This window comes from Anoplopoma fimbria, chromosome 7 (genome assembly GCF_027596085.1).
Source record: "Anoplopoma fimbria isolate UVic2021 breed Golden Eagle Sablefish chromosome 7, Afim_UVic_2022, whole genome shotgun sequence".
In the NCBI taxonomy this organism is placed as follows: Eukaryota; Metazoa; Chordata; class Actinopteri; order Perciformes; family Anoplopomatidae; genus Anoplopoma; species Anoplopoma fimbria.
The window spans coordinates 9,492,151-9,513,729 of NC_072455.1; the positions used below are offsets into that span (position 1 = coordinate 9,492,151).

The following is a 21,579-nucleotide window of genomic DNA, read 5'->3' on the forward strand; positions in this document are numbered from 1 at the left end:
CGCCCATCTCTGCACCTGCACCTCATTCCCTCATCATCCAATCAAAGGCCCAGATCCATTGTTCCCTGACAGATTTTCTGACCCTGGCTGTTTACAGTTATGAACGTTAATGGTCAGTCCATTAATGCAGCCCCCTTTCTTCACTCCATGGTGGCCTGAACTAGACAGCCACCTCGGGTTCTGAAAAGGAAACCATGCGAGGAGAGAGGAAACGAGGAAATGTGTTTTAAGAGACATGAGACGTCCTTTCCTCTGAAGCGTCACGTGAAGCGACGTCTGTTTCTGATGATGGCAGCCGTTGATCACAGCTGATCAGCTGTCAGTCGGCTTCAACAGCTGGAGAGACTTTTGATTTTATGTCTGCACACATGATCACTGTACTAATATTAATAATGAAACAAAGTAATCATCACTGTACTAATATTAATAATGAAACAAAGTAATCATCACTGCCAGAGTAGAAATGTATTTCTCTCTGCAGCCTGTTACCTGTTTAACAAACTGCATTGAGTATTTATACTGTGTTCTGAGTATTTACATAATTCATGCAACAAACATAGTTATTTAACGTAAACCAAGATCTTTTCCTAAAACTAACCAAGAAGTTGCCTAAACCTGAAGTGTTATTTATATTACCACGGTTAAGTTTCCCTTTCACAAGTTGGTAGGTGCAGTTTGGCCCATCTGAAGCATTAGAATGGTAGTGATAACAATTGATAACGCCAATTCAATCGAATGATAACATTCAAAAGGGTTCAAATTTCCTGTTGCTACAAATCCTTAGGGTCTAAAAGTAGTAAATAGTGAGTGAAGTCAATGACAGTATTAAACACGCAAAGTAAAGCTGCTTTGAGAAAGTGTCACTGCAACCAATAGAGGTCCTTGAACATGCAACCATAACTGGCCACCTGAAATATTATGAAGTTTGCTGCATCAGAATGTGAGAATAGCCATGGACAGACACAGTGCACAATCACTTGCAGAAATACGCACACACGCTAAGAATTGTATGATTCTCCTGTTGGAGATAATAGGAATGCAATAAAATACAGGTATTTGGTTGTGAGCTAAAGAAACATATGGGATTAGATTATGAATTGTTTTCTTGCTATTACAAACAGAGAGCTGCACCTGAGCTATGCTGGGAAGCTCCCACTGTTTCTGCATTGCAGAGTCTAAAAATGGACAAAAACTTCTTCAAGCTCACAGACACTTTAAACATATATTTCATGTTGTGCAAACATGCAACCCACAGAACTAGTCAAAACCATGATCCATCCAGAAACATTGTCATGTTTACTATGGATAATCCACCCAGTCGACAGTTGAATTAGAACTAAGGAAATTTAACAATTGAGGTAAAAGTGATTTCTACCTTCTCAGATTGTTATTTTGGAAGTTGTATAAGCTTTTACAGTACTATAGAACTGAAGAGGTAAAACAACACAGTATTTCACAAGGAAATAGCAAAGATAAAGCAGAGTGAAGTGAGATATCTAAGGTTTGATGCTTTGAGGGTGGAGTCAGAAATATATATATATAGATATCTCAAACTTGGACGAATAAAACCAAAACTATCTGCATGGAGGGAAGGGAGAAAATGTGGGCTCTGTTTTTGAAATTTTGCTGAACCAGCTCTTTAAAGTGGGGATTAATAGTGCAGTCCATGTAGTGAATGTTTCAAGACGTTTTCTGTGAGGATAATTCTTGGGAACGCCTCAGCCCACCTGGCCAGCAGCTGCTCCCAATAACTAATCAATTAGCAGTGTTGGGAGGATCCTTTTTAAGGAGAGCTCAGAAGACTCAGGAGTAAGCAGTGAATCTAGTGTTAACACAATGGCTGTGCTGTGTGGGTTGTCGTTGAGGTAGATTCTCAAATGGTTCCTCTGAAGTGTTTTGAGTTGCCTATTCTCATTTGCCTGAACTGAACATGATTGTGTTTGCAGGGTGTCATGGATTTCATGCCTGTTGATCAGCAGTGTCACTTGCCTCCCTTCACCAAGAGGTAATGTTAAAAATCCAACAAATTCACAGTTAAGCCAACTTTAATGTGAGCGAACCTGACTTTTAAAACAAAATTGACAATGGTTCTTTCTCGGCAGGCCATGGCGCTCCTGCACCCATGGGCTACATGGGCTGGCTGTCGAATTCTGGCTCTAGCTTCCCAAATGCTGGCAAGCCTGACAGTAGTGCCTCTCTCTCCAGAGAGTCCGACCCTACCTCTGGGAGCATGTGGCAGGTCCCTGCTGCTCAGAATTCATATGAGAAGCTGGGCTCTGTGAGTGAAGGTGGTAGCTTCTCTGATCCCCAGGCTTCAGGATATTTTAGCGGAGGGGATGTGACCGATGCTGGTGTTCGTGATGGAGAGTACTACGCCCCAACAGATTCCTATGGCAGCTCATCAACCACTTGGAATGATGCTAGCACTGTTGGTTCTGGGTATGACAACAGTGGGTATGCTAACGCAGGTGTAGGCTGGGTTGGCAGCCCCAACTCCTGGTCCACTGGCGAAGACGGTGGATATGCTGAGTCTTACGGTCAAGATGAAGATGATGAGGAAAGCCCTGAGCCAGTCCTCAGTGACTTATCGGCCCTGGAGCCAGTCTACTCATTCAGATCCCGCTCGAGCTACCAGCAAGGAAGACGCCAGTTCTCCAAAACCCGCTACACTCCTGGAGAGATCCTGTTTCCTCCTACGTCGGCTTTCCAGCACCGCCCATACGACCCGTCAAATCTTCATCCAAAGGCGGCCAATGAGCATCTTGAAAAGTAATGATGGTTTGCTTGAAAAATTGAGTTGTGCCAATTTTTGGCCATGCTGCTTTGTCTTTTCCAGATCTTCAGATTTAGCCTGACTTGTAACATCTTGAGAGAAAAATAAAGTTGTGCTTCTGAGCTGGTTTTCTGGGTACATCCCAAGTGTCTTATTTGTCGTCTCCTTGATCCTTGCTTGAACCGGAAATCGTTCTGCGCCGCCATTTTGACGGCTGTCCCAAAGCTCTTATTCCGGCACCGAGGAGCGAGGAAGGATCGCCGAGGAGCCATGAGCGAGGATGCACGAGAGCATCCTTCCAGGAAGTGTTGTGAGGGCCGACGCGCCCCCTCATCAGTTATCTGATTGGAAGCTGCAGCCGATCGTATTGATCTGATATAGCTCATCATCACTGGAGTTTAATACCAGAGTGATGACAGATCGAACAGATTTAAAGGTTAGAGAGAGTTGCAGTTGGAGTCTGTTTGTTAGTAGAAACACTTTATACATAATTTCTTGTAATTTCCATTCAGTCCTGTGAGGCTGATAATTCCTGAGTGTCGGTTTGATGAGTTATGTAATTACGATTTACCCCGAAACATTGAGCCTAATAAATTAATTCCAGTGTTTAGGAGAAACCATAATCATATTCTGGATCATTTAATAATGACTTCACAATCAGAATTTCAAAACATAGACGTTAATAATTAATAAATAAGACAAACGCATTCCGCCGGTAGAAATCGGTCCTGCGTTTATGAGCAGAACACAGTAAAACATTTTAAGAACACAGTATAAACATAATGCAGTTTGTTAAACAGTAAGAGGTTACTGCGGTCAACTCAGCAGACACGACACTGAAATGTTAGTGCACCTACTAACACTCATTTGGTACAGTGGAGATGTTAGTCAGTCACGAGATGCAAGTAACTGGGTTCATTTTTAATGTGAATAAAATAAAATGAATCTTATTTCAATATATTTGTTTACATATTATTTTGAAAACCGGAAGTTATGTCACGTTGATCCTTCCGCTAACTTAAAGTCCATCGCGCGCTCCCGATCTGGGCCGTTTGACTGCGTTTACCATGAGTGTTAGTATATAGGTGCACTAACATTTCAGTGTCGGTTGAGTTGACCGCAGTAACAGGCTGCAGAGAGAAATACATTTCTACTCTGGCAGTGATGATTACTTTGTGTCTTTATTAATATTAGTACAGTGATGATTACTTTGTGTATTTATTAATATTAGTACAGTGATGATTAATTGTGTCATTATTAATATTAGTACAGTGATGATTACATTGTCATTAATATTAGTACAGTGATTACTTTGTGTCATTAATATTAGTACAGTGATGATTACTTTGTCATTATTAATATTAGTACAGTGATGATTACTTTGTGTCATTAATATTAGTACAGTGAAGATTACTTTGTTTCATTATTAATATTAGTACAGTGATCATGTGTGCAGACATAAAATCAAAAGTCTCTCCAGCTGTTAAAGCCGACTGACAGCTGATCCAGTTGTGATCAGCGGCCGCCGTCATCAGAAACAGACGTCGCTTCACGTGAAGCTACAGAGGAAAGGACGTCTCATGTCTCTTAAAACACATTTCCTCGTTTCCTCTCTCCTCGATTGGTTTCCTTGCGTCTCTCCATGCATCCCTGGTGGGCGGGACTAAGAATCAAGGAAACGACGCAAGTGAGGGAATCGGGAGGCAATTTAAGAGACTTGCGATGAACCCATTGTCATGTACAGCTATGGTTAGTACAAGCACATGACTGATCTGCCATATGGTTTAGGGAGGATTGGGATCAAATACAGGCTTATGACTTTTTCTTGTTTGTAGGTACAGGAAAGCGATGACATACATGTTAGCCAAACCATATAATCTGAGCAGCACTTCTTTATTTTAACCAAAACCACAATCTTGCTAATTTTGTGTGTACTTTTGTTGACCTAAGTTTTTAACAATCTTTTCTTAACCTAACCAAACTGTTTAGTTATCTGAACCTCACTAAGGTGTTACCTGTTAAGACGGAGGGGTACTTTGAAAAGTATGCATGTATGAGCTGAAATCGGCACGTGTTGCAGACTTTCATAGGAAAAGGCACAAAATGAACTTTTTTGTAAGACATCATACTCACCGCTGTATGATTTTCATACTGAAATATATATAAACCAATTGCTGCCTTGGAAAAAAACGCATTTTTAAAATGCTTAGAAAAACCGTCAAAGCTGAAGCATTTATTTGTTTAAAATGTGCAAAATCAGCAAAGTCTGATATGACGTGACTCAATGTTGTCTTTGACCAGCCTGGTTAGGGCTCTTATTGTGTGGTCACTTTCCATATTGACTTTTATACAACTAACGCTTTTGATGTACTGCTAAATTGTAAATGACAATCACTTGGTTTCTACCATACAATTCATTCATCCTGTAACCCGCTTATCAAGACAAGTCTGATTTGTTACACTCACTGCCTTCTCACTGTAGTTGAATCCTAATGGGTAAGTCAAGCCATTTGTGTTGGACTACTTTCTTAAATGAAAACAAGGACCCAAACAAAACACAGCTGTAGCTCCAGCGGGAGGAAGAGTCCCCCAGAGTCTGGCAGTTTGAAGGGAAAGCAAATAACCATATTTCCCAAATGTTTAACTATCGCTCTTTATGATTTATTGTTCAAAAGTGTCAAACATCTATTCTATTTCTATAGCAAAAAAAACATCACAATTGTGACTCAGGGGGCTTTACAATTTGTACACGAAGACTCTTGATTCCGATTAGGGAAAACTTCCCAAAAATAACTCTTAACAGGAAGAAACAGAACACATTAACCCAGTGAATTTACAACGTGGAACAGGATGGACATCAAGAAACTTCCACGTGCCACAAAACAGATAGGACCTGAGCCACAAGACCTCGTCTCCACCACAGAGATCTGGGGACAGGACAAACTACACAAGGGGGAGAAGAGACAAGAGGTGTATTTTGTTTTAAATATTAAGCATCAAAATGTTGTTTTTTCTGCTTACCACATTGGAAGGAAGTGGGTTGAATCAATAGCTATGATGGTTTCTGGCCGGTTAACAAAAACTCCCCCACCGTGGTTCCCCCACACAACAGGATAACACACTTTTTCCACAGATGCTCTCCATCTCTTATGTAAGATTGTTTGAAAGTGAAGATGCAACCTTTACGGAGTTTCTAATGGGGGCGGGCAATGAGAGACTGTCAAGCTGTTCCATGTCCTAAACACTTTTTTTCCCTTTATCTTATCTTCAGTGAATTGTTTCAATTGGGGATTTTTTAATCAAAAAGGATTCAAAATAGATGAACTGCAGGAGGTAAACTTCAACAAGAATGCATTGGATAAGTGGGACAATTGAAGCATTAGATAATGTTGTTTATGAGCTGCATTCTGCAAGATTCTCTGACTACAAAACAAACTTTATATGGTTTAGGGCAATAACAGCCACATACCACCCCCTCCTGGCAGGTCTATTGCATGTTTCATATATGTTTTCATTGTTGAATGGGACCAAAGACAAGGGGCAGACAAATTATTGTCAACATTTGAGTAATCACAATTACAAATACTGCAACAAAGATGAATAATATCAGATTGATTGCTAGTATGGTCAATTCCTCAGGTCCAAAAGAGTTATGGCAATCTGAATATTATGTGAACAAGGCAAAATGCTAAGCAGGCAAAGGAGGCAACTGCCCCTATTTGATGAATTTAAGACTTGTTTTGGGAAAATGCATCATAAAAGCACAATGGAGTGCTGCAGGAATGGGTCCTAAATCCAAGAAATGAGTACAAGGCCACAGCCTTGTTTACTTGTACACATGCGACTGTAGTGTAGTTAATTTATAGCCTAAAATGGAAGATTGTCTATTTATAGATATTCGACTTACTGTTTTCGAAAACATAGGTTCCTTACCTTTCAGAATCCATAAACCATGTTTTTAAACTATATCTTATTACAGGTATTTTAACAAGTTGTGTGCAAAAGAGATGGGATTATTTTCTAATCTGTCAACAGCAATATGTTTGGTATCGCTGAAAACTAAAATTTCTTAGCTTTATAATAAAACTCTGCTAGAAACACACAAGGTCCACTGTTAACGGGTAAACAAAGCTTTCAAACACATTTTACTTTCACACTGACATAAGTCTATGGTTTTTACAGAGTTTTTCAACCAGACCTGTTAATTTCACAAAAAAACCAGCAGCTTTAGTTACTTATATGTCTGCAGCCATTATAAACTAGCAGAGAGACACAAGGATAGGCTGGGAGAGAAGACAGGCTGCCATATTGGCTCAAACTGCACTTCCATGTCCAAGTGAGCCGTGGCTCTCAGTACTTCGATGCAGCCACCAGATGGGGACAGACAGTGACCCTGATACCATCGGAGTCCCCTGATTCAGATGAATCTCATGTATTAGCCCTGTTGGCCTTTGCATTCACCATTTATCTGTATTATAGCATGACGTTCTTCGGTCATCTATGAATATTGATCCATATTCATTGTGATTATCACTATTTTGATGTTTTTGGAAGATTTGTGTTATTTTTAACATGGCAACTGTGGGTTGGTAATACAAATGGTATTGGTATAAGGTTCACCTACATTGGAACTATTTTCCTCAGCTTCTTGCCTTTCAAATGAGACTAGAAAAATGCATATAAACCTTATGGTTAAGAAGCTATTTCAAAATAATTTTGGGAATTTTGTTTAGGTGATTTTTCCAAGGGATGGAGCAGGGACTTGACAGTTTAAGGCACACACTGCGGTCCTGTCTTGTTGTTTTTTTGTTTGATGTCAGTTGATATCATGCTATGTTTACCTAGTGCATACTCCTAAACAACTTAATCAAACCTCACAAGCTCACTGACAAACAGCAAACCTGGGGAACAGGAATAGGCAAATGGCTTGTGTCTGTGGTTTGGGGAAAATTATGGCTGCCATGTTTAGTCTGTTATGTGCACTGTGCTTAATGGTTAGTTGAGACAAGGAGTAGGAGCAGGATGTCAAAAGTGACCCACAGCTGATTTCTGTCTGGGGACATCACGAGACACACAACAGGGCTCCTAGTAGGCCATATTATCTGTAGGCTGTGTTCCAACTTCAAGATCATCTGTGAAAAATGGAGTATTGGAGATGGGGATGTCTGGAACTAGTATCCATACAACATACCATCCAACAAACACCAAGGGCATATTGCTACATGGCATGCAAAATGTTTTACGATATAATAATATCATGTCATGTAAAGCATTGTAATATATGAATATATACAACAAATATCATATGTCTACATCAACGAAATCAAGATGGTGATATGTCTCAGACGGGTTTTATTTTATTCGATATACATAAATATTACATAGCAAGATAACCGCGTATTTAAATAGTCCAATTACTCCTCGTAGTAACTTTGCCTAGGGACTGTCCGGGCTTCCGTAGTATTGTTTTTTTTATTTTTTTTTACCCGGAAAAACTTTTTGGTCCGTGTTACGTCACTGGGCGCCACAAAGATGGCGGAGTCGGAGGAGGAGGTGGACGTCCTGGTCCAGAGAGTTGTCAAAGACATCACCAACGCCTTCAAGAGAAACCCCAACATGTGAGTATGGTTGACTGTGACCATACCAGCCAGACCGGAGCGGAGTCTGTCTAATACAGGGGATCCCCAAGCCAAACAGCAGCTTGAAGCAGCCTTTCAACTGTGTGGGCTCGGACTATTGCCTGGAGTCACAGCGGTCCAGGGAAAGTTGACAGTTTAGCTAGCTAGCCTAGCTGTGTGTTTCTTCTTTAATAGCTAGAGGGAAATGGTTAATAGACACACCCCCGTGGATAAAAGCTCCGTGTTAAATAACAAAATATAGTAAACGGTGTGTTATTTCGGGTGAATAGTCAACGTTAGCTCGCCCTTTGACGCGGTAAGGCGGCTGTCAAAACTGCCACATTCGGCACGAGCCAATAACATTAGCGCCTTAATTCAATCATTCATTTAACCAATTCATTAAAAGTTGTCTTATTTGAAATGTAGTCAGTTTCTATACTCCCCCCTCGTTATAGAGCTGCTTCAGTCCCTTTAGTAGAAGGACACCGGCGTCAGGCTGTCAGGGTTAGCAAATTGCTAACTTTAGGCTTTCACAAGCTAACATCACTAGCTTCTCATCTATTTATAATGCAAATAACAAAAAAGCAGTGCTGCAACACTCATCTTACCAACACATACATGGACTACTGACTGAGGTCCCTGGGGAACCCAAGAATAATCTACAGTAAGACTTAACTGTCAAGACATTATTGGTTATGTAATTAATGTCTAATTAATGAAAATCTATTTATTCTATTCCGTGTGTTTAAAACTGCATGGGCTGCAATTAGGTGCTTTTGACTGGCGTCTCCCAGGACACAAATACATTGATATTTAAACTAATTATTTTAAAAGCACCCGTTAAAACAGGAACAATTTAATGAGTGATGTGAGATACAATAAGCAGTCAAATTGTCATGAGCAATTGGAACAATAGAATGAAGCACTTGTGAGATATGGCACAAAGTATACCTCTGTCAAATGATTGGATAAGCTGTGGAGACCAGGGCCAAAACCACTAACTGGGCACCTCTTGAGACCAGTAGCATTAAGGCACTGTACGATCCTGCATAACAACCGTGAGACAAAGTTGGTGAAATCTTCGGGTGGGAATCTGAAACAGTGTCCCTTACACAGCCTTTTTAGAGCTTTGGAGAACAAAGACACAAAACACAGCCTGTATACTCAAATGCTGACGCAGATGTGACATTTAGGACCAAATTGTAAACTCCCTACGACTCAAGTCGGCAAACCAACTAATGCGGCAAGAAGTGGCTGAGAAAGCGCTGGCCGGTGCAACTTTGTAAGTGTCCACAGGCCATATGATTAGGTATTACTGTGACTTGTCCTCTATATCAATGGATACACCACATTTTTCTCATAATTTGACGTGTTTTCTCCTTAATATTATTATTATTATTGTCACTTTTATTGATTTACATTGTAATGCTAAGATTCTCCAAGCTTTCATCACACAATCTGATACGTCTTATAAAAGAACACCATACAGTCTGAAGCAGAATAATTTCTGGCCTCAATTATATTAGACTGAACTTGCACAGTGTTTATTACAGTGGGAAAGAGGCCTTAAGAACAAGACAACACAAAAACCAAAGTCATAAACAAAAGAAGCATTCTTAGAAAAATAAAGCAGCGATGTGACTGATTTATGTTACCCTGTACAAATATAAATATATAGAGACGGTTCAAATGGCTGATAACAGAAAATGCTATTAAAATGCAATTATTCCATAACTTAGGCAAGTAAAAACCTCCCAATTATTCCACACCTTAGGCAAGTAAAAACCTCCCTCAGCCCTCACTCTCGGTGTCTGCCCCCTCAGTGATGAGATCGGTGTGATCCCGTGTCCGGAGGCCCGTTACAACCGCAGTCCCATCGTGCTGGTGGAGAACAAGCTCGGCGTCGAGAGCTGGTGCGTCAAGTTCCTGCTGCCATATGTCCACAACAAGCTGCTGCTCTACCGCCAGCGCAAGCACTGGTTGGACAGGGAAGGTAATGGAACTCCCTCTACATCTGCCACATTTAGAGTCACTCCTGAAGGATACAGACAGATGACAGGGTTCCTACGCTGTATGGAAAAGTATGGAAATTGATTTTAGTAGCTGAAACGGGTTAAATTCAAGGGCTGTAGTCAACTGAAGAAAATCTTGGTTTGTTGAACTTCTATCTGTTCTTCAAGCAATCGATTGATCAATGGGGAGAAAAAAAAAAAGGAATGTTCCATGTTACTCAAGATTAACTAAATGGCCACAGCACACTGCGTACTCTACCTGGCAGCCTTAATGAATAATGAATATATAATTCATAATTACATGATTATTATCATGGCATGTCCTGATATTTTCACACTCAAAGCCTATTAAGTAGTGATAGAGAGGCCCTGTTTCAGTGTTTCCCACAGGATTTTTTGACACTTTGCTGGTTTGACCTTTGAGGGCAATTTGTACATTTTAGAGGCTGGATAAATGAAGAACTTTGTGCTCTTGTTCCAGCAGTAATTGAATGTAACTACAGACTACTCCAATACTGTACATTTATTTGACAATATAAGTTATTAGTTAGGCTACTTTGAAGAGCCAGCTTCCTAATAACAAATATATATTTACTAGTAAACTATGATGTCTTATTAAGTAGTGTGTGTATATACATATATATATTTATATAGTACAAGTATATAAAGTAGAACGGATCTGGTGGTGAGGGACACATGTTTTTCCTGTGTAGTGTAAATTAACTAATAAACAATGTGTTAATGTGATATCCATAATGTTGAAAACCAGAAAAGCTTACAGCTCATGTTTGTGTGTCCCTCAGCTTTAGCGGATATCACCTGCACTCTGTTGCTGCTGAACCCGGACTTCACCACCGCATGGAATGTCAGGTACAGATACACCCAGTCCCATCAGCCCTCTGCAACACGGATACAGAAATATTAGTTCTCATGGATGACGGCTGTTTTTTAATTTTCTGTGCCCTCAATCACGTCGAACATCCCGACAAAACATAAGACACAATTCTCGGAAGCTGGTGCATTGGCTCACTGATGCGAGGCTTCTATGGAAATACAACATGATCACACCTTAACGTGCCACAGTCTGGCTAAAGTACGAGTGGGTCTAACGTAACGCATGGCCGATTGTTGTTGCAGGAAGGAGCTGCTGCAGTGCGGAGCTCTCAACCCGGAGAAGGACCTCTACCTGGGCCAGCTGGCCCTCACCAAATTCCCCAAGAGCCCGGAGACGTGGATACACCGGTAAGACTTTGCAGCAGAGCTCCCCATTCCTCTCTAAACTCTGTCACATTTGTCATCTGTCGCAGGCTAAATTGAACACGTAACGTATTGGCCGTGAGACGAGCATCTTAGTGGTGCTTATGTCCCACAGAGATCCAGTGTTGTACTTGTTTTTTCTATGTGAGGTGTGCACACTGCTTTTACACAAATAGGTTATAAATGATCTAATTTTTTAAATAATAATAACTACCAATATACAGGAAATTACATGGCAGTTTGGTTTTGAAAGTTTCTAATTTATTAATTCCTGTCTCCTGTGTCCTCTGATGATAGCTGACGAGAGATTGAAATAGCAGCCTCTATTTTGCGCCCCAATCGGTATCGCACAAGAGGGAAGCGATGTGGCTTACTCCTTAGCTACTTCCATCCTCAGCTCTTGGGAAAGAAAACAATCTGCTTTTATTCAATTTTTTTACTACTTACCCGGAATTATACTTGCCCTGGGCAAGCCTTACTGTTGAGCTGTTTTAGAATGTAACAATGAATAGAAACAATCAGCAAATTTAGTTTTTGTTTCTCGTTTAATCACTTTGTCCTCTAAATCACAGCTCCCTTCTTCAGTTGTAAGCTGAGCTCATTCGCGCATACACTCCGCATCTCTTTCTGTTTCGACTTAGTTTTGAATAAACATTAGCAGAAATGCCCACCACTCGTTCTAACCTTCATTCCAGCTGCATCTAGCTTACCCTTAATTGAGAACGACTCTGTAGGCAAGTTGTAGCGGCCCCAAGTTTTATGTTTGACCAATCAGCAATGTGCAGGCCTGACACTCGTAAAACAAAAAAATTACGGCAATAACGGGGACTATTTTGGAACCAGTAACTATGGTTGCCAGTTAAGACACAGGCCAGGTTCTGGTTGTGGCAACTGGTTGTTCCATTTTTTCCATGAAGACCAGCAGGACTGGCAGTAAACAGCAACTTGTAATGACTCGTAACAGACTGATGTGGGGTATTGTTGTTGTTTAGTGTGAGAAATGTTGAATATATTCCTCATTGGTTAAATATTATGCGGGGTAAAAAAATTGATGGATCCAGATAGAACCGGAGTGAATTTTAGTGAAAGCCGGCTGCTCAGCCTTTCTCTGCTTCAGCTTCTCTGACAGTCAGTGTCACCTCCTAATGTGTTCCTTGAATCCTGTTTCATGGGGTCTTGGGGAACAACACATTCAAACTTCAGTCTTATAAAAAAAAATACAAAATTAAGTTCTTTGTTCACTGGTGCAAGCAAGTTTGACTTCACAGCCCCGGTGGCAGGAGTGTGATTGTCTTTTGTGTAGCGGTCCGAAGGAGTAGCCTCACCCTGGGACCGGTTTCTCCCCTCAGACGCTGGGTGCTGCAGCAGATCCTGCGTCAGCTCCCGGCTGTGGGCCGCAGCCGGAAGCATCAGCAGGGCCAAGCAGAGCAGGCCGATGGCGAGCAGAGCCAGAGGCTCAGTGACCATCTGGCCAGGACGCTCCATCAAGAGATGAAGGTGTGCTCAGACGCAGCCTGCCGCTACCCCAGCAACTACAACGCCTGGTCCCATCGCATCTGGGTGCTGCAGCACATGGCCAAGGGCAACGTCAAGGTAGGATGAGGAAGAGTGGATTTTATTATTATTTCTTCTTTTAAATATTCAAGGAGGTTATTTTCATAACCTTTGAAATGCCACCTGTGCATTCTCACTCACATACAGGTGGAAAAATCCCAGAGTTTCCCTTTTATGTTCCTCTTCATACACTTTCGTTTTTAATGTGGATCTCTGAGTATTTACTCACATCTTAACTGAACGTTTGGGCTGGATGTTTTCCAACCTAATGGGTAAGACCCATTTGACACAAAAACACAGTTCTGACTAGAAGACTGTTTGTTACAACAACAAATAAAGAGGAAAAAGGTCAATAGAGTTGGACCCTGTGAGTTAATTGGACCGTTGTAAGGGACTGGTCAGATTTCCATCAGGGTATAAACAACCTGCTATAGTTTTGCACTTTTAAGCTGCCAATCAATCTGGAAGTGTTCAGTTTACAAGGGGCCATCAATTCAAATTAAACATTTGAACTTTTACAGCTTGTATGACACGTTGACCACGTGCCAAAGTCAAAAATGTACCAAGGCGTATCAGGGCCAGTGAAAGGTAAAATAATTATACATTACATTATAGTCATTTAGCAGACGCTTTTATCCAAAGCGACTTACAATAAGTGTATTCAACATAGGTATTCAAGAGAACTACTAGTCACCAGAAGTCATAAGTGCATCTCCTTTCTTAAACAAGCATCTAAAAGCATAGACCAGAGCAAAAGTATAGTGCAGAAGCAAATTAATACGAATACAATAAGTGCAACAAACTAATACGAATACAATAAGTGCTAAGTGGAAGGCTCAGGGTAGTACTTCTTGAAGAGGTGAGTTTTCAGCCTGCGCAGAAAGATGGGCAGCGACTCTGGTGTCCTGACGTCAGTGGGGAGTTCATTCCACCACTGTGGGGCCAGGACAGAAAAAAGCTGTGACCGGGTCGATCGGCCGCAGGGACCTCTGAGCGACGGGGCAACCAATCGCCCCGAGGCAGCAGAGCGAAGTGGTCGGGCGGAGGTGTAGGGCTTGACCATGGCCTGGAGATAGGAAGGAGCTCTTCCTTTCACTGCCCTGTAGGCTAGCACCAGAGTCTTAAACTGGATGCGAGCTCTTACAGGGAGCCAGTGTAGAGAACGGAGAAGGGAAGTTGTGTGGAGAACTTGGGGTGATTGAACACCAGGCGAGCTGCAGCTTTCTGGACAAGCTCCAGAGGTCTGATGGCCGACGCCGGGGCTCCGGCAAGTAGTGAGTTGCAGTAGTCCAGGCGGGAGATGACCAGAGCCTGTAGAGCACCTGCGCTGTCTCGTCAGTGAGGAAGGGGCGAATCCTCCTGATGTTGTAGAGGAGGAATCTGCAGGAGCGTGTGACCGATGCAATGTTTGCTGAGAGCGACAGTTGGTCGTCCAGGGTCACACCCAGATTCCTCGCAGTCCGAGTTGGCGTCACCACGGTATCATCAATGGTGATGGACAGGTCTCGGTGCGGGCAACCCTTCCCCGGGAGGAACAGTAGCTCAGTTTTGTCCAGGTTGAGCTTCAGGTGGTGTGTCGCCATCCATGCCAGATGTTTGTCCAGACACAAATGACAAGACCAGCTGGGTGTCATCGGCATAACAATGGTAAGAGAAGTCATGCGCGAATCAGAACCCAGAGATGTTGTGTAGAGCGAGAAGAGAAGGGGGCCCAGAACTGAACCTTGTGGAACCCCGTAGTCAGCATGCGTGGTTCACCCCCCTCCATGTCACCTGGTAGGATCGACCTGTCAGGTAGGATGCAAACAGGGAGAGTGCAGAGCCTGAGACGCCCATCCCCTCGAGGGTAGAGAGGAGGATCTGGTGGTTCACCGTGTCAAATGCCGCTGACAGGTCCAGGAGAATCAGGACAGAGGAGAGAGAGTTCGCTCTCGAGGCGTGAAGCGACTCTGTCACCGCAAGGAGGGCTGTCTCTGACGAGTGACCCACCTTGAACCAGGACTGGTGGGGGTCCAAGAGGTTGTTCTGGTGGAGGTAGGAAGACAGTTGGTTAAAGACAGCACTTCAAGTGTTTTGGATAGAAAGGGTATACAAATTTTGTTAGATTAAAGTCAAGAATGTAGAGAAAAGCTTGGATAGTCTCTGAGATAAAGTGGTTTTGGTAGAAAAAATGTTGTAAATCTAGTGTTTCAGTCAAGGAACCACTTCGCTTCACTTTAAAAGGTTGGATCAACCCGTCATTCTGCAGTCAAGTCAGCCGTCACTCGAATCTCCGTGATCAAATCAGCAGATGCAAAAATTGTTGTCCACCCATACAGAATAACTATAAACTGACATACGCATTAAATGCATTCAAATGATTTCAAAAACGCATTTAAATGACCTAGGATGAGCCGAGTGGAAGAGCAAAGGATGGCTTTGGCAAAGTTAGCATAAGGATTCATGTCTGTTTTGTCATTATAAGATGTTAAAAAAGGGTATATATAAATACATAATGTATGAAAATAAGATTAATTGGATTATATTCACATGAGTTACAAAGCATGTTACCTGCGTGCCTGATAAATGCAATAGAAAATACCACTAATTGTGAGGGAAATGTCTTTATACTTAAATGTTTTGGTTGGGAAAGATTATTCCCAACAATGACTGATACAATTGAGTTGAGGCCATCTGGGAATTGATACAGACAATTATTGCAGAGCCTCTGAGTATTATTTGTAGTTTTGTTTTTGCATACATTTGTGAGTCTCTTGTAAATTTGCCACTTTAATCTCTGAAAATATCAGAAACTATGTAAAATTACGATTGATTTTTTCTCGATTTATTACCAGCCACTTATGTAATATTTTTTATATATTTTTTTTTTAACTTACATGACACTCATACCAAGGTTGAATTGTTGATTAGTAATTCAAATAAGTCATAACTCAGTCCAGGAATCTGCCAACACATTTTGTGCAACAATTACTCAACACAGTGTATTATATGGGACATCTTATTGAATTAAGATCACCAGATGGCTAAATGAACTACACGACAACCTCATAAAATTGTGTTGGATTTCCTTATTAGTCCACTGTTCTTCACAAACTGCCATGTTTGCTCTCAGGTTTTCCACGATGAGCTGTCCTCTATGCGCCTTTGGGTGGCCATGCACGTGTCTGACCACAGTGGCTTCCACTATCGCCAGTTCCTCCTCGAGGAGCTGATCGCTGAGCTCTCCCAGACTCCAGCCTCCACCACCACCACCACCACCACCACTACCACCACCGCCAGTTCACCACAGCACCGGTGCAGCACAGTCTCCAGCAGCAGTCCCCCACATCACGGCCATGACCAGGCTAATGGGGAACTGTCGGGAGCGGAGGGAGTGGGTGAGGAGGAGAGGCAGCTCAGCTCCCCCTCGGTCCTTCAACTCTTGCACCAGGAGGTGGAGCTGTGCTCGGACCTGATCCAGTCCTTCCCGGGTCACGAGACACTTTGGAGTCACAGGTGAGGCCACAGAGGTGAACGTAACACAAGACAGTTATAATATAATGCAATGAAACAGAAGCACAGTACAGCACTGCAGTCAAACTTTAGTGTTTGCACGTTGTTTCAGTTAATGTACAACCATTAAGAGTTCAAAAAGGATTTTCTGCTGCAGAGAGGTTGATGTGTGTCGATCTTCTTTGTTGGTATTGTAATGTGTGTGGTGAAGTGTTACGATGTAGATTTACTCAAGAACTCTCTTTAAGAACCATTTTGAGGTACCATTTCATCCTACTTAACTCCACTACATTGTTTGGCAACTATAGTCACTTGTTAAAATAAGACTTTTCATACAAAATACATGAGGAATATCTAAAATGTGATTCTTTGAAGATTAATTTTTCTCTATAATGTATCCTAAAAATATATGCAAAAAAAAAATATTCTTGAAGTATTTTCGTGTAACGTTCTTATGAACTGCATTGACCAAAAAAAAAAATCCTCATCAATGTTGACGTGGCTGTTTTACTCTTGATGGACCATGATGATGCCAAGAAGTTTGTCTGTAAACACAGCATTCACTCCCTGAACCATTATACTGTCCATTCTGAGGGGCGAAATCACCAGACATAAAGCGCTGGCTGCCATATTATTTTTATTTTATTTTAATAAAATAGTTCTGAATGACAAATTGCGACTCGAGATACATGTACATTTTATCTCCACAAGCCTGTTCTTCCAAACAAAGCAAGCATGACGATGGAGACATGCCTATATGTCTGTATCACTCCGCCTCCACAAACGCTCAGCTGAGAGGTTTTGTCCTGCTGGATGGAGAGCGGAGAGTCGTTCTCAGTGTTATCAGCAGAATAATTGATTACAAAACACATTAAGAATTGCATTGATTGCACAGACAGACAGAGAGCATCCTCATTAGACGTGGTACTTCGGAAAACACTGAAAAACAACTAGATGATTGTATAGCAGGCATTGAGATGTCCACTTAAAGCAAAACGCCGTTCTTTCCCTAAACGCCACACGGGAGCTTACTGACTTAAATGATTTATCTTTATTTAGATTATTTAAGTAGTTTAGTTGATTCACATGGTTTGGATCAAGTGATTCACATTTTTTTTAATTTTGGTTATTTGTGGCTCTCTTCATAATTGAAATACTTTGATAAGACATTTTCCCCTTTAAAATAACCTTGTTTTATTTGTTGACTAACAGTGCATTCACGTTATTAGGAAAACAATACATTAAACCAACCTTGTGGCATGTCATGGAAAACCTTACAGAGAGTGCATCACAAATAATTAGAAAGCTAATAAATGAGGTCTAATGATTCCTGATAACAAAAGTTCTGATCAGTCAGAAATAGACATGGTTTTAAATAGTAATCGCTATTTACAGACTGTGAGCTTAAACGGACAAGTTGCTTAATTCTCCTTAACAATAATACACTACATGTTTACAGTCAGGGAGACAAACTCATTAAAATATGCAATAATTAATACAAGTGTAAATGATGAAATGGCAGCGTTAGAAAGTTTCAGAGGAACTAAAATGTGTCTGTCGTCGTCCCCCCGATTTGGAAACGACGACATTTGCTAGTAAACTTTTTTCTCGTTAACTGCCACTTTAATGTCAGAGACTATCCCAAGTTTTTCCTTTATTTAAATTACCACTTTAAGCAAGTTTTTTCTCTATATATTACCGATATAACTTCATCTCAGCAGCCTGCAAAAATATTCTTCTTAACAACTTTGAGGCGAGAAATTGCCAATCCAGTTGCTGTATCTTCAGAGCCAGCAGATTTCACATCCAGCCCGGATGTGAAATCTGACCCCAAACCAGAGCTCATTTCAATAACAAGCTGTGCGATGTGTCTTTCCACCCCTTTCCAGGCGGCACGTCTACTACCTTTGGCACCACTGGAGGAGGGACCACCAGCACCACTGCAGCAGCAACGGAGGCGGCGAGCCGGACCGCCTAAACAATGGAGACCCAGTCCCATCGAAGGCCGGCCCACAAAGCTCTGCAGGCAGGGAGGAGGGGAGTGTGAATGGACAGAGGCACGCCGGCGAAGCTATGGAGGTGGACGGGGCGTCCCTGCCGGACCCGCGCGACAGCAAGCGACTGAAGCGGGGCTTGCTGGAGCCCAGCCCCCGCCCTGCCCTCCGAGCACAGCTTCGTAAGCGGGATCCTGGACGGCTGCTGTAACCCCGAGCAGAGACGCTTCGCCCAGGCGTACAAGAAGTGGTTAGACACTGTCATTAGTCAGCAGCCTTGAGATAGATAGATAGATAGATAGAGAGAGAGAGAGAGAGAGAGATAGAGATAGAGATAGAACAGCTAGCCCCGTCAGTCTTTCTCAACATTGGAAGTTGCCTTTAGACACAGATTTTGGATCAGCTTAACTACCTGTATCGCTGACTTGAACTCATAGTGCTTCGGATGCGGTGCTGACTTTAGAAACCAGTCAATGGGGCAGCGTGGTTCCTGTCCCCATTCTCCTGGTAGTGAGTAGAGAGGACGGGGTCCTTGAGAGTAAGGATGTTTTTTGGCGACACCCGGTCTGTTGTCTTCCTCGGAAACATCTGGATTATCTGGAGCTTCATCTGAGTACCCCTTCAGAATGGAAATCTGCACAAGCAGAGCCCGTCGGCTCGCGATGTGTCGGTTGGTAGATTCTAGTCTTATTCCAGGTGTCTCAATGCCTCAGGTCAACTTGCCACTGCTTTCTTTCGGCACATCTTCCTTAATTTCTGTTCAAATACTTCGGCAAAGAAAATAAATGAAGCTGCCAGAGGATGAGGGACGATGACTTTGCAGAGGTGAGAGCAGAACTATATAAATAGAACATAAGACATGAAACGATGTGAAATAATCAATATTATAATTATTCCACAATAATAATGAATAAATAAACATGACCCAAATAAATTGTTACGTAACTTAATAAATAGCTAAAACTCAATTCATGATAATAATTTAATATTATATCATTATTATTCAAATAGTTAAAATAGTTAAAATATCTACATTCTATTGATTTATGTTATTTAATATTTTATGGGTGTTTTGGAGTAGATGGAAAATAATAAAATACATCACAGGAAACACCACCTACATGAAGAATTCCAGTATGTTATTCATGTCGTAGGAACGCTCAATCAATATTTGTGAACATGAGCTTCTCTCTGAAACTTGAGATGTCGTCAAGTAGTAGAAATATGAATCCATTAAATTTGGATTCATATGGCAGGCAGTGATGAGTGGGGATACGCAGAATGTTTCTTTTGGTTATTACAGCTGGCAGATGCACAACACATTTACAGCCGAGGTTACTTATTTTTTAACTTCATTTTTTTTTCTCCTTTTATTTTGGAAGGTGGTCCTCTGAACTTTTCGGATGTGTTAATTAACAAAAGGCAGTGGAGCTCCGTTCATTCTATTGTAGCGTTGTCAATTAGTGAAACAGACCATGTACCCATATACTCACAACATTCCCCTCTTTCCCAATCAATATGTCCATAGCTCCAAGGTTTATACTTGATGACATCACACATTTCAGTTTTAGCACTCTAGTTATTTGGATTTGAGAGAGTTGTTCATGTTTATTCATATTTGTGGACTTTCTTAAACAATAGGAATATGTATGAATTCTGAAAACAGGCGTATTTCCCCTTTAATGAACAAGGATCAAGTTTCTTTCCGATAACAAAAAATAAATAAATGTCAGCTTCACATTCCCAACTTTTTTAGATCAATGGGTTAAAATTCACTCTCTTGTTGCAGTGGCAGGTTTTAAGCACAGCACGACTCCTGTTTTTTTCCCTCTGAAGTTCTTTAAATTTCCATTCTGAAGGCGGTAACCTGTATTAACCACGTCATTTTCTCGTTGTCCTCTCTTCTGTTGGTCCGTGTTCACTGCTCCCGGGTCAGGTCTTTACTGGTTAACGCTGTCAGTAAGTTCCAACTATGTAGCTAAGTTACAGTAGCTTACAACATAAAGCCAAAAAGCTAGTCGTTAGCTAAATAACACGTTATGTCTGCTAAAAAGTCATGGCTAACCTGCGAGTCTTACCTTCTGCCAACCTGAAGCACTAAATCTCCAAGCAGAGGAGAAGTTCAGAGGTACCGATGTTGGACTTTGAAGGAAAGAGCGCTAGGGAGGCGAGTCTCCCAACATTCACTGGTGCTACATGCTGCCGTTTCTACTTCACCCGTTACAGAAAACCGAGCAGCCCTTTGGACTATTTGATGATTATAGGCAGTCATTGTTCTGTGGGGTTAACTACTGTTTGAAATGACGTCTGTTACTTTGCACCAGGCTAGCTAACGGTAGTACTAGCTGCTTTTATCTCACTACCTTGTACACAAATAGAGGAAAATATCTTAAAGGTCAACGTCTACATTGTTTGTATATTTGGTTGAGGAATAATTTATAGCGCACTCTTAAAAGTTGTGACATGCTATATCTGCACAGGCCATTCCTTCAAACGAGAGGCAAAATCCCTCCCTTCTGGAGTGCCCACCTCATTTCGGAAAGAAAAAAACATTTATTCATTTTTTCATCCCGTTTGAATTGTGCCATGAATTTAAAAGATAATTTTGCAAGTCAATAAAAGTCCCAGTTTGTCGTAATAACATATAGTTTTTTGTGTGTCCTCTCGGTGGACTACATCTCTCCTATCGGGCAATATACATTGCAACAGCTAGCTAGCTAACTAGGCAAGCGAAAGAACCAGCGAGACAAGTTGTTGGTCTGAGTACATCCTGGTACCAAACATATTTTGGCGCGCAAACCATTTTTTTTTTATTGTCAAACATATATGGCACAATTCAAACAAAAAACGATTTGTCTCTTGCTGTTGACTACCTAGAT

The 21,579-nt window shown here is 41.5% G+C and overlaps 2 protein-coding genes across 2 annotated transcripts; both read left to right on the plus strand.

Annotated features, from left to right (window-relative positions):
- The first annotated feature begins 1,782 nt into the window (after positions 1–1,782).
- LOC129093887 (uncharacterized) lies at positions 1,783–2,773 on the plus strand. Its single transcript, XM_054602009.1, has 3 exons — positions 1,783–1,865; positions 1,947–2,005; positions 2,103–2,773. The coding sequence occupies exons 1-3, from the start codon at positions 1,837–1,839 to the stop codon at positions 2,771–2,773; spliced, it is 759 nt and encodes a 252-aa protein (XP_054457984.1). The 5' UTR covers positions 1,783–1,836.
- Positions 2,774–8,286: 5,513 nt separating this feature from the next.
- On the plus strand, positions 8,287–19,314 carry LOC129093489 (protein prenyltransferase alpha subunit repeat-containing protein 1-like). Its single transcript, XM_054601527.1, is given in 8 exon segments — positions 8,287–8,391; positions 10,215–10,384; positions 11,207–11,273; positions 11,541–11,645; positions 13,010–13,253; positions 16,327–16,709; positions 18,596–18,853; positions 18,855–19,314. Coding segments are annotated over 8 exon segments (1,440 nt in total). The 5' UTR covers positions 8,287–8,305; the 3' UTR covers positions 18,982–19,314.
- Positions 19,315–21,579: the final 2,265 nt, after the last annotated feature.